This window comes from Anopheles coluzzii, chromosome 2 (assembly GCF_943734685.1).
Source record: "Anopheles coluzzii chromosome 2, AcolN3, whole genome shotgun sequence".
In the NCBI taxonomy this organism is placed as follows: domain Eukaryota; kingdom Metazoa; phylum Arthropoda; class Insecta; order Diptera; family Culicidae; genus Anopheles; species Anopheles coluzzii.
The window spans coordinates 41,589,289-41,605,406 of NC_064670.1; the positions used below are offsets into that span (position 1 = coordinate 41,589,289).

Sequence of the window (16,118 nt, forward strand, 5' to 3'; positions counted from 1 at the left end):
GTGATTTTTTTTAATGAACTTTGTAATAATTAAATTTGCCCCGTGAATTTTCTAATGTTATTACGGAAATTAAGCAAAGGAAATGTTCTGGTAGATCAACCTATGAACAACCCCGCGAACGATCGTTACCATGGCAATGTAAAAATTGTATGTTTTGCTTTTTAAGAAACGTTGACCTTGAACCAGTCCAGAAGAACGCAAACAAACAAACAAACTGTTGATATCTGGAGTAGTGATGTGCTCTTTGAAGCGCACCCACGGCTCCGATCCGACTCCGGCTATTGTTAGTTCGATTACGAGTCCGGCAAAATGGGAACCACTAGTTCTACCCGAAGTCGCAGTTGTCCGAAGTCGTCGAGAGTCACATGGAGTCGGAGTCGTCCGGAGTCCACACGAATAGGAGTTGGTCGGAGTCAACAGGAGCCGTCCGGTGCAATGTGCTTGTGATCAGGAATTTAATTTCGTTGTGGTTTTTGTCTTTCATTTTGCACGTTCGCTTGATATACAAGTCTTTGTTTCGAAGGCCGACTCCGGACCATTCCGGAAGACTTCGAACGACTCCGGACGACTCGAGATGCATTCGATTTCCAACGACTCCAACCGATTCCGGACGACTCCGAACGACTCCAGACGACTCGGGATGCCTTCGATTTCCAACGACTCTAGACGACTCCGGACGACTCCAGACGACTCCGAACGACTCCGAACGACTCCGAACGACTCCGAACGACTCCGAACGACTCCGAACCTCTCCGAACGACTCCGAACGACTCCGAACGACTCCGAACGACTCCGAACGACTCCGAACGACTACAAACGACTCCGAACAACTCCGGGTGACTCGGGATGTCTTCGATTCCCAAAAGACTCTGAACGACTCCGAACGACTCCAAACAACTCCGGATAATGCTGGGCGGACCTACCTTCCGGAGCCGGTTCCGAAATTATCGGAGTCGGATCGGAGTCGACTCCGGATTTGTGCCAATTTTACCCATCACTACTCTGAATAATCTAGGTGTCAAAGGAAATGCCAGCAGACGTGTTGCCAGAAATAAAAATGGCGCGCAAAGTGTAGAACGTGTTGATGTTATGTTGCTCGTCCCGCAAACGATGGAATCGGAATTTGAAGGCTTTTCCAGTGGTAAGGCTGCTGCCGTTTTATCACGAAAACAACGGATTGAAACCCTACCGTACTTACAGGCAGTGAAATATTGACCAAACATGCCGATCGGTGGCGTAAGGTGAGCTTCGGTGTACCGGTTTTCGATCGGCTTACGGGTGGCGGTATCGGTGCCCGGGGAATCTTCGAGCTGGCGGGTGATCCGGGATCGGGCAAAACACAGATCGCACTAAAGCTAGCACTGACGGCCCAGCGCACCGTGCCGAACTCCTGCGTGGTGTACATCTGCACCGAGCATAGGTTTCCTTCGCGCAGGCTGCTACAGATGGAGGCAGAATACAAACGCCAGCAGAGTGCGGATGATGCCGTCCGGGACCATAACTTTGTGGACCACATACTGGTGGAGCACGTATGGTGTTTGGTATGTTCGGCAACCCATATCTTCGTTGTGCGTTATGTGTGCGACCGTTTTCAATTCATCTCGCCTTCTTCCTTTTCCAGCCTACCCTGATGGCCTGTTTGTTCGATCGCCTGCCCAAGCTGCTGGAAAGCACAAAAATCAGTATGCTCATCATCGATTCCATCGCGAGCCCATTCTTGGAGGAAAGGGACTACATTTCGCGGGCGGAAACCTTCCGCTCGATAGTGCACCGGCTGCACCAGCTGCAGGAGCGGCACAACTTTGCCATCTGCGTAACGAACCAGGTCCGTTCGGTGATCGACTCTTCCACGCTGGACGACCAGCGGAACGTACCGGCGCTGGGGCTCGCCTGGAGTACGCTGGTGCACACACGCTTGCAGCTTTCCCGCACCACGCTAAGCTCGAACGATCGACGCTGCACGGTTGTGTTTGGACCATCGGCCCCACCGAAGCATGGCTTCTATCAGATCGACGAGTCGGGACCGGTGGATACCGAAGCCCTTCGAGTATCAATGAGCTGAGTAAGAAACAACACCCACACATGTTTTGCAGCTTTTCTATTACACACCTCTCACTAGTGGTGTTCCAGCTTTATTATTGTTCATAGGAGATAGATGTCGTGATCGGGCCCATCCGTGCCGAATATACCTAATATCAGTAGAGTATGAGCGATCGCGCGAGTTCACCTCTTTTTTTTACGGGAACGGTGAGATCTTTTCTGCCATACACACACACATACACCAATTACAATCAATTTTCTTCGACCAAATACGATAAAAAGTAGAGAGTATATAGGTTTGATTGTTAACAGTACAGTACATAAACAGTGTTCGTTTAGTAAATGCGCCTAAACCAATTTCCTCCTAAACAGATTCCTAAATAGCGATAACATTCACCTTTGGCAAATATGTTTAGAGAGTTTTACAATCCGTGTAAGCATCAGAGCACAATGGACAACTGTGTGTGTGTGCGTTTTGTGTTGCGGTTGGTTTTGCTAACGTTTGTTTCTTTTTTTCTCTTAATAATTTAAACATTTTTTCCTAAACTAAGCACATGTTTCTACCGATGGTTGAGTCTTTTTTTTTTAATCTTGATCTTCCGCTTAAAATGCTGCTCCCATGCGCGCTAATCATAATTCAACTAGTCTCTAGTCTCTGTAATCGTATGTTTTAAAACATTTCTCACTAGTTTTTGTTTGTCTTTCTTGTTTACGAACCGGTGGTGGGTAATGTCGTTTTTAAAACGTTGATATTTCATTTCTTCAACAACACGTTAGAGTAATAGTAGTGGTAATTTAGTAGATAGCAGTTTAGTAGTTAGTGGTTAGCGTTAGTAATTGGGTGTAATTATAGCAATAGTGTTGTTTTTTTTTTCTTTTTCGTAAAAAGGTAACTCAATTACCAATCATGCACAGGGGGCGCGTGGCAGAAGGCTTCCGCTTCCGCTGCATGTGAAATTAGATTGTCTTAGTAGTACCATTACACAGCAGGATAGACGACACACGGGTTGTTTACTGTGGAAACATTTTAGTAGTTTTTTTCTTCTTCTTCTTGTCTGTTTCGCTACTATTACGACTAACGCTATTTACACATCACATTATGTAGAATACCCGATAGACATTTTTTTCCTTTTTTATTTCTTTTGCGTCTACTGTTCCGTGAGCAGATGCGTAACAATCCGCAGCAGAAACACAACAGGCTGACGACTACTGCTATTTTGCTTTTCTCCTCCGTGCTTGCTAACACTTGCGCAAGCAAATTATTCTATTGGAAAGCAATTACTTTGTTTAATGCTTCGCTACTATTTCAGCTACCACGGTAAAACCCAATTCGTGGAGTAATGTTTTTTCTTCCTAAAAAGCACTAACATGATGGTTTGCAGAAAACCCCAAAATCATAATTTATTAAATTTGCCACTATAGTGGATATCTTTATGCGTAGCGGGCTCCTGGGCGAACGCTGGGGATGGTTTGCTGTGGGAGGAAAATGGTCTGGTTTTATCGTCAAACTATCATGCTACACAGAAACAACACCGCACGGATGCCGCCGGAAAAGTATGCATCTTCCCGGTCGATGTGTGAACCGTGAATATTTTGTGTTTATCTCATAAAAGCGTTTTAGAAACGCGCAACACAAAACAAAAAACAAAATCGGAACCGTTAAAAGCAGGCAAAAGTTAATTTATCACAGGCGTATCTTTTCGTCCGGAAAATATTCGAAGTCCCTTGACGGATGTCTGAAAAATGACGGGACATTTGTTAGAAGGAGCAACATCGGTAGTGTGGTGTGTGCGGTGGCAGTAGTGAGCAGTTGGAAGAAGAGAAATGCGTAATTAAAATGGGGATAACATTATTTTTTATGAAATGTACAATGCAATGCTATCGGCTCCGTCAAGCGCATGCTTTCTTTTCTTTGCTCAACGTGTTCCTTATTGTTGATGCAGCACAATGTAGCACAATTTGCATTCCATACTATTGATGAGAGATTTGCGCGTACTAGAATACACACTACAGCGAACTAGCGATTGAATAATGACACAAACAATATACACATGACTTGCTACTGATCAGCAGCTTCGCCCTGCTACGGAACATACAATAAAAGAACAAAACGGAACGATGCAATTTATGTTTGGCACGATTAACTACACGATCTACTACCATGTTCTACTATTGGGAGCTTTTCTTCAATTTCGAACCGTGATGATGCTCGTCTGGAAAAAAAGGAACTTCAATCCGATTGTTTACGATCACTTGTTTTGTTACCGCTAGCCAATGAGGGTTTAAATTTGCGTCTTCCTTTTACTAACCAACCCCACATCGAAGCTTGTCAGAAATGTAGAAAAGCTCTATAAGAGTACGACTATATAAATCCAATACAGAGCGCAGCTGGGCGCTGCTGCCTCCATTTTGTATATATATTTTTTAATTTTCACACTATTTTACACCCAAAACACAGAAACATTTGGTTTTAACAAACTTTTGTACACTTCTCTGCTGTGACTCCATCCGCAGCTGATAAGTTCTCGGAGTGAACATGATTTTGCGATGAATGTGATAATGTGATACTGAAATTCAAAACTGCTATTCTATTTCAAATCTAGAAGCAACGAAAGTATCTCTTCAAACGATAGCGCAAAACGAACGAAGGCGTTGTAATGTTACGATTAAACGGCGAATGTCAACTGTTCAACTGTTCATATCAACAATTACAGAAAAAACGGGCAAGCACAGCATCTATTCTATCTATAGAAAAGCAGCATTACAAAAATCAGTATAAACTACAAATCGGGCGCACAGTGTTCCCATTGTTTTTTTTTGTTAGATAACGAGAACAGCAGAAGTAAAACCATATGACACGAGGCGGCACTTGCGGAAGATGGCGCCAACGATGATGCGGATGATGTAGTTGCAAAACAATAATCCGCAACAACATCATCCTTACTCCCGCTGACGCCTCCGCCGCCGCCGCCACCCGTCAGCTAATGCTAGTTGTGTCTAAGCTAGTCTAGTAATTCAACTTTACGCCAAAGAGGTTAGGAATTGACTTTACCTTCTTCTTTGAGCCGTTCAGACAGTCTTTGTACATATCGGAACGCAGGAAGCGCGAGTAGGAGTCACTCTTCATCAGATAAAACACGTGGTCGGCCGCTACATCGAAGCACCAGCGGCTCGGCTGGGCCGCCCCCTCCTTCACGACGTCGCGGGCCAGCTCGAGCGATTTCGAGTCGATGTTGACCGGGCAGGCAGCGTCCGGCGCGAGGTACTCGTTCCAGATTGCCTGGGCGGCCTCCTTGATCTGGGACTGGGGCAGCGCCTTCATGTCCTGTATCGCTTCCCAGAATCTACAAAGAAATCAACAAAAACAAAAAAGCCATGTGAGCTCTAGTACTGGAATGGCTTAGTGCTTTGACTATTACTTCAAATTTTCACCACTAAATTCTTTGTCCAAAAACTTGGTAAACTGCTCGCGTCCGATCGGATCGTTCAGTAGTTCCCGCAAGCTAAAGCCCCACCGTTTGACGCGCTTCATCGGAATGTCCTTGCTGAAAGTACACAGATAGCGTGGTGGTGGTGATGGTGGTTAGTGGACCTCTCCATGTATCGCCAGCTCCAGTAAGCAGGCCCTGGAATACGTACCCCAGTTTCTCCGCGTCCCAAAATTCGGTATTATCCGTCTGCCATGGATTGGGATGGTCGGGCGCGGATAGAAAGTAGTCAAACTCGCTATACTGCTCATAGTACGAGATATACCTGTGGAAGGGGAAAAGAAATGTATCAGCACCAAACCCTCTGCCCGCCTCCAAACCCCGGCATTTACGTACGATTCGGCCACCTTGGAGACTTTGATTGTGCGACGGTCGAGCTTCTGCTTGAGCAGGGCGATCGTTTTGGCCATCGTTTCCGCCGGATTGCTGTGGGCGGCGGTACCGGCCGACCCCGACCCGAGCGACGAGGCGCCTTTCCGGTACGCCTTCTTAATGTCCATCTCGGTCGTGTTGACGCAGCCGGGCATCGGCCGGTGCACGTCCCAGAACGCGCGCTCCTGCGAGTCCAGCACCTTGCGCTCGAGCTTGTCGCGCTTCTTGTCCACCTTGCTCTGCGCCTCGGCCTGCATGAAGATGAACTCCCACTTGCGGGAGAACATCTTCTGCAGCTTGGCCAGATTTTCCGCCTCGTAGTCGGCGAGCTCGAGCCGCGTCTTGTTCTGCATCGTGCGCTTGCAGAGATAGATGGCGTAGTCGGTGTTTTCCGGCTCCCAGAAGTTGGACGGCCAGAAGTAGGGCGTCTGGAAGCGGTAGAACGTGCCGTCGTTGCGCACCGTCAGCTGATGGTCGTCGATCGGGAAGAGATAGCCGTGGGACGCGAGCAGGTGCGCCAGGTGCAGCGCCTCGCTAATGTCGTCCACCGTCAGGTTCGCCATGATCCACTGGATCAGATCGGCCCCGGTAAACACGGACGGCACCTTGCTCATGAACGCCTTGACCGTGCGCACCGACACGCCGCTGCCCTCGGTTTGCATCCGCTCCACGATGGCTTCCATCTTTTTGTACACGAGTATGTTGGGCGCATCCTGGCCGGGGGGAAGGATCTGCTGCACCATATGGCTGCTGCTGTTGGCCATCGTGCCAGGGCTGAAGCTTACTACCGTGTTGCACGGGCCGGCCGTGGTGCTTCCTGCCGCACTGGACGATTTGGCCGCTGGAAGATGGCCGGAGGTGGTGCTGCCACTGCCACCGGAGCAGCCGGAGTACATGTTTTTCGCAAGTTTTTCCTTCTCTATGTCGACGCTTTTCTTCGTGACCATCCTTCGGCTACCTGGGCGCAACCTGGGCTGAGTGACTGGAGACGGCTATTCTAGTGTTGTGGTGCGGGAGAGGTGTGCTCGTAGAGGATGGCCTGTGCGCTGCTTCCCTACGTTGCTCGTACGATAATTGCGTGTAGCCTAAGTTGATGGAGTAGAACAGCCCAACAACAACAACAAAAAAAGCAAATTACAGTTCCTTCTTAAACGATTGTACAGTAGAACAGTTCACACAACACGAAACCATCACTCCACACCCAAAATTTTCGCCCAAACAACCTTGATGCGCATCAATCCTACGAACCTGGTACACCACACCACTATCACCTTTGCGTTGTTGCTGCGTAATGCTCCCTTTGGCAGGCAGGAACGAACCGATTCCCCCGCGCGCGCGTTTGTGTTTATGTGGGGTGCCTTTTTGCCCCGTTCTAGCAGTACAACCGGGTATCGTGCGGGTCAGTTCCGCGTAAACGATGGCCAGCCGAACAGTGCACCAGCATGGCTGTAACCCATTTTATTCGACGCCAGTTCGTGCGTATCACCACGCAATCCGCCAGCAAGGACCAAGCCCTCCACACCTACCCTAGGACGACAACGGGTGAACTGTGGCCCGTGGTTGGAGTGCAAAAATGAAAATGGCAATTTTCGTACGACTTGCTCTCTCCGTAGCCTGCTCTCCCTTCTCTCTCTTTCTGCTCTTTGTGAGCAAGGACATGGTCATCCAAGCAACATCGTTCGGTACGGGGATTTGAGATTTCGTCCTTTTTTGAGTGGAATTTTCCACCAAAAACGTGAGTGAGAGTACATTTTCCGCGAGATTTCGAAAGCAATGAGAGAAAGAGAGATTTAAAAAAAATGAACAGGATACTACCGAATGTCATGGCATACTTTCCTCAGGCGAATGCAGCGTGTGCGCTCATTCGCTGATAGCAACACGTTTCGCATGTTTTCTCTTTCTATCTCTCTCTCCCTCTCTCAACGAGGCTAATGAAATGAAATCTAATAAGTATTATTAATGTGCTAAAATTGGATGGAAGAAATTGGAAGGAATCTCCAGCAACCATAACATTAGGCCTTCCTGTCTCTTCTCGAGGAACAGCCACATCCGTGCGTGATTTGTGTGAGAGAATTTTTTTTAAATTTAAACAACTCATTTGTGTTGCCATTAATATTGAAGGGTATTGGATTAAACCACTTTGGGATCGTTAAAACCGCTCGATGCACTTCAGCTCAGCATTTCCCCAGAACAAGCTGGCGTAGCGACAGCTAAAATGAATCATTAATCTGGTGTTGCAATAGCCACTTTATCGGCCCCGTTCGCAACCTACGATTGACGGATCTTCAATCCATGCTGCTTTACGTGATGTGATACAGGTCTTCTTTCAAAACAGCCTTTGCAGCATGAGATAAGACACACACACACACAGACACACAAACAACAGCGTGTTTCGTTCGGCAGTGTGAGAAGAGATTTCTTACGTTTTTTTGTGTATACGTTGCATGCTATAATTGCAGACCTTCATGCACCCATTATCAATAACCAAAAAAAAAAAGAAAAACAAATGCTTGCTAAATTAATTGCACAACTGGTTGAACCACTGCTTGCTCACGGAGCACTTCTGATTAACGCAGGCCGGACAGCGGAGCAGGAACTTGGGCCCGACGGTCGAACCGTTAGCGAGATGGTGCCGCACCACATCCGTCAGCGCCTCGATGAACAGCGGGTGGTCGTTCGGAGCCGCCGCCCGGCCAATCTTCTCCGCGCCGACCTCGTGCGCCAGCTCCTCGCAGTACTCAATGTCCAGCTCGTGCAGCGTTTCGATGTGCTCGTTCACGAACGCGATCGGCACGAGGATGAAATTTTTCTTGCCCTGCTTCACGTACCCCTTGATCGCGTCGTCGGTGAACGGTTCCAGCCAGGGCAGGGGGCCCACCTTCGACTGCCACACCAGACAGTACGGCTGCGACCAGCCGAGCTCCTGCATGACGTTCTGCACGGTCGCGCCGACCTCGGACGGGTAGGCATCGCCCCGGCTGACCGCCCGCAGCGGCAGCGAGTGGGCCGAGAACAGCAGCACCACGTCCTTGCGCTTCTCGGCGGGGAACTTGTCCAGCTCCTTGCGTATGTTGTCGGCGAACGTTTTCGCCAGCAGCGGGTGCGTGCCCCACCGGTCGATCACGCTCCAGCGGGCCTGCGCCAGCCCGTTCAGCGGGTTCTCCTTGAAGTGGGTGTAGATGGCATTGAAGCTCGAGCCGGACGTCGCACAGCTGTACTGCGGGTACTGGGAAAACAGGACCACCCGCTCGGGCTGGTCACGCTCCACCTCGCGGAAGGTGTCCTCCGTTAGCGGGTTCACGTACCGAAACGCAACGTAGTGTTTGTGCGGTGCTGTCTCGGGCGATAGCTTGTCCAGCTGCTTGCACATCAGCTCGCCCTGCACGTTCGTCCACTTTAGAATCGGCGAACCGCCCCCGATTTCGCTGTACTTTTTCTGCACCTCCGGCGTGCGGCGTTTCGCTATCCAGGGACCGAGTTTGCTGGAAGTGAAACAACAAACGCGATCGAATGGGGGTAAGCATCGAGAACGTTCCGTTTTGCTTTTCGTTCGTGCTCCGTTTTGAGAAGGCTGGCACGTGCACTATTCGTTACCTTTGCACCGGCAGCTGAATCATATCGCGATCGGTCATGATGCGGTGCAGGTAGTCGTGTACCTGGTCCGTGTTTTGGGGCCCTCCCATGTTGAGCATAACCACGGCCGTGCGTGGTTTGGTGGCGACGGTGCGGAATTGCTGCAGGCCTATGCCGCGGGGAAGAAAGCAAAACAAACACAAATGTGGGAAATGTTCTCTTTTTTTTTAAACGATGATAAAACAATTCTACAGCAACTCTTACCATGGTTGGCTGTGCCGGAGGAAAACAGCTTCAGCAGCGAATGCATATTGGTGTTAGGGAATTAGATACTTTCACTTAACAAATTACAGCTCTTCGGGAGCGACGTAACTCGCCCGTTTCGTTTCGTCTTGTAGAGAAAAAAAAGACAACACACGCACGATATCGCATTCACCAACCAGCCGGTGGCACAGCGTGCTACCTCTGCCGTCATGCGCAATGACAGATTGCACAACAATTTAAATTCGCTGTGTTTTGCTGCGTGTTTGTTTGCAGGGTTGCTTACCTTATTTCGAGACCGTTGCACCATTTCTCAACCAATTATGCTATCTTGTCGTGTTTGATGCTTTGATTTTAATATTGTTCTGTCTCAGGGGTTCGAGAATGGATTCCAGTTTTTCGATATAAAAGCTTTAGGATTTACAATATTTATTCAATAGATATGTACATAGATGATAAGCAAACACACGGTCGCAAGCGAGTCGCCGATGTCGCTCTACGCGCGAAGCCATGTTCCAACGGGAACCACAATGGAAGCTGGTTCCCACGACAACCGGCGCACATCGCGAACGGAACATCCACATACGGTGTCGTATGCATCGGATGGACCGTCCGGTATGCAGCCGACACCATACTGACGGGACGATCATGATCACGTCAGGTGGTTGACAACATAACCAGCAGGCGGAGAACACCAAGCAGCACCGAAACATCAATTCCAGCAATTTAGTCTAAGTTTCGCAGCCGCATACCAAATATCCCTTTTTTCCAAACTCATTCGGGAGCTTCGTAAACGTAATTCAATATAAAGAAAACAGTGAGATGCATGCTATGGAAATGTTTTTACCTCACTATTGGTCCATGTGGCTAAGAAATGCTCTTGTTACATGAGTGATGTTACAAAAACAAGAATTCAACTACTGATACCCGTTTTCACAGCACATAGTACCGTGGTGAAAATATGTTTTTATTAACAAATACCAAATACAGTCGGAACTCAGTAATTGAACGCTTTTTAGTTGGCTGTTCGGTAGTTGGCTGACAGTACAACCACCGACGAAGATCAAGTACAAAGGACGCGTTTTTAAATAAAACCCATTTAAAAAAATCAGAAAAATATCCTCAACTTCTGAGAATAAAATCAGGAATTTTTAGTAAAGAAACGAGCCAAATAAAAAGCTTAAATTAAACACAGTCAGAATTGAATAGTTGAACGCTTTTCAGTTGAAACGCGTTTGAGGTGATGGTTCGATAATTCGCCGACAATTCAACTAAAAAGCACGCGTTGGTATGGAAAGGCCGATTTTCGATAAATACGCGAAAATATCTGGAAACATTTCCATAATTTTGCGTATTGAAAAACGTGCCAACAAAAAAGCACAAATTTAATAGTTGGCATATCATCGAAGTTCTTCAACCACTGAATTCAGACTGTATTTGTCAGACAATTAAAGTTCAATTAGTGAGTTCAAGTTTTACAATACCTACACATTATAATACGCTTTTCATTGTCATGTAAGAAAGAATGTATGTGAATGTGTGTATTATCGTAAAATAATACATTGGCACTTAAGTGTTCCTATTCCATGATCATCTGTATGGTGATCGTTCTTCGCTCTGTTGTTTCTGGTTTTGCAAAGCACTGTAAAAGTAGTCAAAATAGATTGGATGCGCTTCGTAAAGCCACTACTGAGGATTTTGGTGTAAACTTACGCTAACATTAAAATGGCTCAACATGAAACATTAAAATAGAGATAACGATTATGATTATGCGTTGTTGTTCCGTTCGAGGTTTGATTATGCACCTCCAATCAGCGCACACAGCACACGCTTGTAGTCACCGGATGTTTCGCTCTGTGGGAAATACAAAAAGGAGAATCGCAATTTATTAATTTTGCTTTCTACCACTAGGTCATCTTTAACCATTACCTTAACCGCACTGAGCAGCGTCTTGTTGTACATTTGCTCGAACTCGTCCTTAATGTTCTGCAGATCGATCTCCGCCCGGGTGACGATGATGCGGATCAGCGTTTTGTCGTCCGTGCCGAGACCGTCCATTGCTTTGAACAGCTTCTTGGCAAAGAAGTGCGGTGCCATCTGAACACACTCGACGATCGCGCTGAGGGCGTCGTAGAAATCGCCGCTGATCTCCGCCTTCAGTGCCTGCTCGATCGTACGCCCGGTAAGCTTCTTGTACTCCTCGAACACCAGCTCCAGCTGGGAGAAGGATGCGTGGGCCAGAATCTTGTAAAACACCGACTCATCCGTGCCGAGCTTGGCCTCGCCCGCATCGTACAGCTGCTTCGCCTGCTCGACGGCCAGATCGGGATCGGCCGGCTCCGACGGGTCCTGGCGCGTGCCGGTAATAATCAGGGTAAGCAGCCGCCGGAAGCTGCCGGATGTTTCCGTGCACACGTGCTCGGCCAGCGGTCGATCGTACATCGTCTCGTACGTGCGGGCAATCTCGTGCATCTGATCGTTGTCCTGCGAGCACAGTATCTCGATCAGCGCCTTCTCGTCCGTCCCGATGCCGTCCATCGCTTTGTACAGCTGCTTGCACAGGTAGTTGACCGGCGGTGTCATCAGACCTACGATGACGTCCTCAAATTTGCCGCTCAGCTCGGACTTCAGGTCCTTCACGAGGTCGCGGCCCAGCTCGTTCTTAAAGGCGGCCTCTATCTGCTGCCGCTGATAGTTGCTCCGGGCGCACAGTATGTCGATGATGGCCTGCTCGTCCGTACCGAAGCCCTTCATCGCTTTGCGAAGGGCGGCAGCATCCTCCGATGGGTTGAAGTTTTCCGCCGGAACTACGGTGGGCTTGGGCTGTAATTAGGTTGACATCGTAATTTGCGTTAGAATCGTTCAACAGCGCATCGTGATACACATCGGTAGCCATAGCAAGCTGTGTCAAGGTTATGTGAGGCATGTCATATGATCTCTGATCGACACACCATCATGGCTTCACAATTTTTTTGTACTCCAATATATGCACAAGCGTTTGATCGAGTACGTTCCACAGCATTACACCGGCAAACACCACGCACTCATACATCATTACGTTTTATGCCTCAACAAATGCATTAACAACACTTTTGTTAGCATCTGCTTCGAGGGGTTTTAGTTGTATTCCACAATGTGCTAAAAATAGATATCACACTCACCACATAATACCACGACATTGCTGATAGGAGAGAAAACTTTACTGTCGATAGGAAAGCAGCAGCACAGGGAACGTCCCAAAACCTCACTACAGGTGAATGTGAATCACTTAAATGCCCCACACGCGATCGGTTTTACTAGATCGTGCGGAAAAAAACAAGACACGTCACAAGATCACAGCCACTTATTAATGCGAATCACGAACCCACGGATGGGAGTTGTTGCGACCCTGAGAATTACGATACGCGCGGTTCCGTTGCGTATGGAAGAGTGTACGATTGTCCGCGCTCGACAGGGTTTACAGTTCATTTTATGCTTTGATGTCGTTTGAGCCTTCGCTCACAAATCGGTTAGCATCTCGTCGGCGGGGTCTTGTCGGGGTTTGAGAGAACGCGAGCGCGATTTTACGATCACAGGCAGTTAGAGAGAGCGAGAGAGAGAACCACGGAGAGCGACGCCGTATGGCCGATGGCATAGTGCCAATATTAATATCTAATGGTTCTTATTGCGAATAACAAGATGAGTCATGCGAAACTAAACAGTAACGTTCTAATACATTTCTAATATTAATCCATGTTACACAATGAGTACTGAAATTACAAAAAAAAATTTGAACGATCATTACATTATTTACAGCTTTTGTATTCAGAATGTTCAAACAGTGTTAAACTGTTGTCATCCCATCCAACTCAATTTGTTTTGGCGCCTTTCTAATGGTTGCACTTAGGCTAAAGAAATTCGTCATTAAAATTCCATTTCCCTACAACAACCCCTTCTCTCTCCGGAACTACATTAGGCGCCCCAATTAATGTATTGAACGGTTCGTAGTTTCCGTTTCGCGTTAACCCGTGTTGATAGGAGGTGCTAGTGGGATTTGTTTCGTTGGTGGAACAGCGTGATGTCTTACTAACATGACGACACACTATTGATTTTTTTCATCACTTCTTCGCTTTCTCCCTCACACTCTTTCTCTTCATCAAAACATGTAAAGGAAAACATTACTAGCATACGTCTGGTTACAACACGAAACATGCGACCAGGCGGCGCCCATGTCGTTTGCTAACGGAAAACGAGACGAAAATGTTGGACCGTGCAGATGCTATCGGACCACGCCCAAACATAATTTATCGTGGACTAATCTGTGTGGGTTGTGTTGTGTTTAATTATCGTCACAGTTTACCAAAAAAAAAAAAGAAGTAAATAATGTCAAAGTACATTAGAAATGATTTTGTTTGCGATAGAGTGTGATTAAAATCTTTATTGATAAACAAGAAATTTGACACACATTCTCCCAAAACCCGGGTGAGGGGGTGGTATTATAATAAAAAGGCATGCTTTCGTGTAGGCGCTGTTCAGAATACTTGATTAGAAACAATTCATCATGGAGAAGATGCTCGGCCTGTGCTCGGCGGCTCGTGCTTAAGCATTTCCGATCAGAGCACAGAGCGCCCGTTTGTAGTCGCCGGATGTTTCGCTCTGTTAGGAAAGGAGAGAGTGAGATGATTGACACCATTTGAGATGTGGGACGGGGAAAGGTTGACCTGCAGAAGCTCGGGTGACACAACACAACTTACCCGCACGGCACTGACTAGCGTCTTGTTGTACATCTGCTCGAACTCATCCTTAATGTTCTGCAGATCGATCTCCGACCGCGACACAATGATCCGGATCAGCGTTGCGTCGTCCGTACCCACGCCATCCATCGCTTTGTGCAGCCGCTTGGCAAAGAAGTGCGGTGCCATCTGGACGCACTCCACGATCGCGCTGAGCGCATCATAAAGCTCACCGCTCAGTTCCGCCTTGAGTGCCTGCTCGATCGTGCGGCCGGACAAACTTTTGTACTCCTCGAACACAATCTCGAGCTGGTCGAAGGAGGCGTGCGCCAGTATTTTGTAGAACACTTCCTCGTCCGTGCCGAGCTTGCCCTCGCCCGCATCGTACAGCTGCTTCGCCTGCTCGACGGCCAGCTCCGGATCGACCGTGCCCTGCGGATCGCGCGATCCAACGATGATCATGGTCAGCAGCCGGCGGAAGCTGCCGGACGTTTCGCTGCACAGATGCTCGGCCAGGGGCCGGCTGTACATCTCCTCGTAGCAGTCGACGATCGCCCGTATCTGATCGTTCGTCTGCGGGCAGATGATTTCGATCAGCGACTTTTCGTCGGTCCCGATACCGTCCATCGCTTTGTGCAGCTGCTTGCACAGGTACGCTTCCGGGCGCAGCATCAGCCCCAGGATGACGTCCTCGAACTTGCCGCCCAGCTCCGACTTCAGATCGTCGATCAAATCCTAACAAATGGAGGGGAGTTATAAATAGATTTTAGTTGTTTGTTACCGATCACCAACACTTACCCTGCCCAATTCACGCTTGAACGCTTCCGCTATCTCCTGCCGCTGACCGTTCGAACGGGCACAGAGAATGTCGATGATGGCCTGCTCGTCCGTGCCGAAACCTTTCATCGCCTTCCGGAGTGCATTGGCGTCGGCCGATGCATCGAAGTCTTCCGCCGGCACAACCGTCGGGTGGGGCTGTGGAGGAGCATTGTGGGTCAAGCAGACACAACACGTTGTTTTTAGTAACAACACATTTAACTCAATGAATTTGCTTGGGAGGTGGAATGCACGAAAAGATTTTTTTTTTCGCAGCTTCTTCACACCTGCTACTCACCGTATAGTACCACGACATATTGGTTTAGGACAAACAGACAATTTAACACAATTAGTTCGTCGACGGCCGCAACGGAACTGGATGCGGCAAAGCCACTAGGCAACACAGCACCACCGAAAGTAGAAGTCGAATCGAAATCACACCCCACAAGCGGCCGGTCCGTTTAGCGTCAATGGGCACGGTCCAAAACGGCGACGCGTGCGAAAAGATGAAAACAATTAGCAAGAATAAATAAACGCGCACGCAGAAATCGTAGCGACGCAATACACAGCAATGCTGGAGAATCTAAACCGCAAGAACCTGTTCGTGTCGAGCGTAGCAGCGTCTTCGCTGTATTCGCGGTACGATGGTATGCGTATTCTGACAAGCGCGGTAAACACGTGCCGCACACATGTTGACGTGCATGAACTCCATGTGTTTGTGGGGTTTTTTTTTAATTCCTTTTTTGCAAAGAGGTGTTAAAAAAGTGTTAGCGATCATTGCAAATACATTATTTGAGAAATAGACAACAAAACAGTGAAATGTATACCGACATTAGAAATGAGCATAACTTGGTAT

At 48.1% G+C, this 16,118-nt stretch overlaps 5 protein-coding genes across 6 annotated transcripts; 1 reads left to right on the top strand and 4 right to left on the bottom strand.

The window, feature by feature from the left end:
* Positions 1-261: 261 nt before the first annotated feature.
* On the top strand, positions 262-4,862 carry LOC120950828 (DNA repair protein XRCC3). The gene is made up of 3 exons (XM_040369176.2): positions 262-1,141; positions 1,201-1,541; positions 1,622-4,862. The coding sequence occupies exons 1-3, from the start codon at positions 907-909 to the stop codon at positions 2,060-2,062; spliced, it is 1,017 nt and encodes a 338-aa protein (XP_040225110.2). The 5' UTR covers positions 262-906; the 3' UTR covers positions 2,063-4,862.
* LOC120950827 (regulator of G-protein signaling 7-like) lies at positions 3,670-7,618 on the bottom strand. Of its 2 annotated transcripts, XM_040369175.2 has the most exons (6): positions 7,149-7,618; positions 5,865-6,985; positions 5,680-5,793; positions 5,460-5,585; positions 5,093-5,384; positions 3,670-3,776 (listed from the first exon to the last, which is right to left on the bottom strand). In XM_040369175.2, exons 2-6 carry the CDS (start codon positions 6,845-6,847, stop codon positions 3,717-3,719), a joined length of 1,575 nt encoding a protein of 524 aa, XP_040225109.1. In that variant the 5' UTR covers positions 6,848-6,985; positions 7,149-7,618; the 3' UTR covers positions 3,670-3,716. The 2 variants fall into 2 exon arrangements, with proteins under 2 accessions (XP_040225109.1, XP_049462128.1); XM_049606171.1 differs by lacking the exon at positions 7,149-7,618 and having other exon boundaries at positions 5,865-7,142.
* A 672-nt stretch (positions 7,619-8,290) lies between these two features.
* Positions 8,291-9,934, bottom strand: LOC120947263 (ferrochelatase, mitochondrial). Its single transcript, XM_040362440.2, has 3 exons — positions 9,738-9,934; positions 9,495-9,642; positions 8,291-9,382 (listed from the first exon to the last, which is right to left on the bottom strand). The coding sequence occupies exons 1-3, from the start codon at positions 9,781-9,783 to the stop codon at positions 8,419-8,421; spliced, it is 1,158 nt and encodes a 385-aa protein (XP_040218374.2). The 5' UTR covers positions 9,784-9,934; the 3' UTR covers positions 8,291-8,418.
* A 726-nt stretch (positions 9,935-10,660) lies between these two features.
* LOC120947265 (annexin B10-like) lies at positions 10,661-13,203 on the bottom strand. The gene is made up of 3 exons (XM_040362442.2): positions 12,896-13,203; positions 11,664-12,557; positions 10,661-11,588 (listed from the first exon to the last, which is right to left on the bottom strand). The coding sequence occupies exons 1-3, from the start codon at positions 12,911-12,913 to the stop codon at positions 11,532-11,534; spliced, it is 969 nt and encodes a 322-aa protein (XP_040218376.1). The 5' UTR covers positions 12,914-13,203; the 3' UTR covers positions 10,661-11,531.
* Positions 13,204-14,119: 916 nt separating this feature from the next.
* Positions 14,120-15,903, bottom strand: LOC120947266 (annexin B10-like). The gene is made up of 4 exons (XM_040362443.2): positions 15,561-15,903; positions 15,245-15,421; positions 14,468-15,181; positions 14,120-14,369 (listed from the first exon to the last, which is right to left on the bottom strand). Exons 1-4 carry the CDS (start codon positions 15,576-15,578, stop codon positions 14,313-14,315), a joined length of 966 nt encoding a protein of 321 aa, XP_040218377.2. The 5' UTR covers positions 15,579-15,903; the 3' UTR covers positions 14,120-14,312.
* Positions 15,904-16,118: the final 215 nt, after the last annotated feature.

Coding starts and splice junctions, on each gene's coding strand:
- LOC120950828 (XM_040369176.2), top strand. CDS start 907: ATGCTGGGCGGACCTACCTTCCGGAGCCGGTTCCGAAATTATCGGAGT. Junction 1,142..1,200: donor ATTTGAAGGCTTTTCCAGTG/GTAAGGCTGCTG, acceptor CCGTACTTACAG/GCAGTGAAATATTGACCAAA. Junction 1,542..1,621: donor TGGAGCACGTATGGTGTTTG/GTATGTTCGGCA, acceptor TTCCTTTTCCAG/CCTACCCTGATGGCCTGTTT.
- LOC120950827 (XM_040369175.2), bottom strand. CDS start 6,847: ATGGTCACGAAGAAAAGCGTCGACATAGAGAAGGAAAAACTTGCGAAA. Junction 5,586..5,679: donor TGGGACGCGGAGAAACTGGG/GTACGTATTCCA, acceptor GTGTACTTTCAG/CAAGGACATTCCGATGAAGC. Junction 3,777..5,092: donor TGAACGGCTCAAAGAAGAAG/GTAAAGTCAATT, acceptor GTCATTTTTCAG/ACATCCGTCAAGGGACTTCG.
- LOC120947263 (XM_040362440.2), bottom strand. CDS start 9,783: ATGCATTCGCTGCTGAAGCTGTTTTCCTCCGGCACAGCCAACCATG. Junction 9,643..9,737: donor CTCCGGCACAGCCAACCATG/GTAAGAGTTGCT, acceptor CCCGCGGCATAG/GCCTGCAGCAATTCCGCACC. Junction 9,383..9,494: donor ATTCAGCTGCCGGTGCAAAG/GTAACGAATAGT, acceptor TTTCACTTCCAG/CAAACTCGGTCCCTGGATAG.
- LOC120947265 (XM_040362442.2), bottom strand. Junction 11,589..11,663: donor CGCTGCTCAGTGCGGTTAAG/GTAATGGTTAAA, acceptor TATTTCCCACAG/AGCGAAACATCCGGTGACTA.
- LOC120947266 (XM_040362443.2), bottom strand. Junction 15,182..15,244: donor TCAAGCGTGAATTGGGCAGG/GTAAGTGTTGGT, acceptor TCCATTTGTTAG/GATTTGATCGACGATCTGAA. Junction 14,370..14,467: donor CGCTAGTCAGTGCCGTGCGG/GTAAGTTGTGTT, acceptor CTTTCCTAACAG/AGCGAAACATCCGGCGACTA.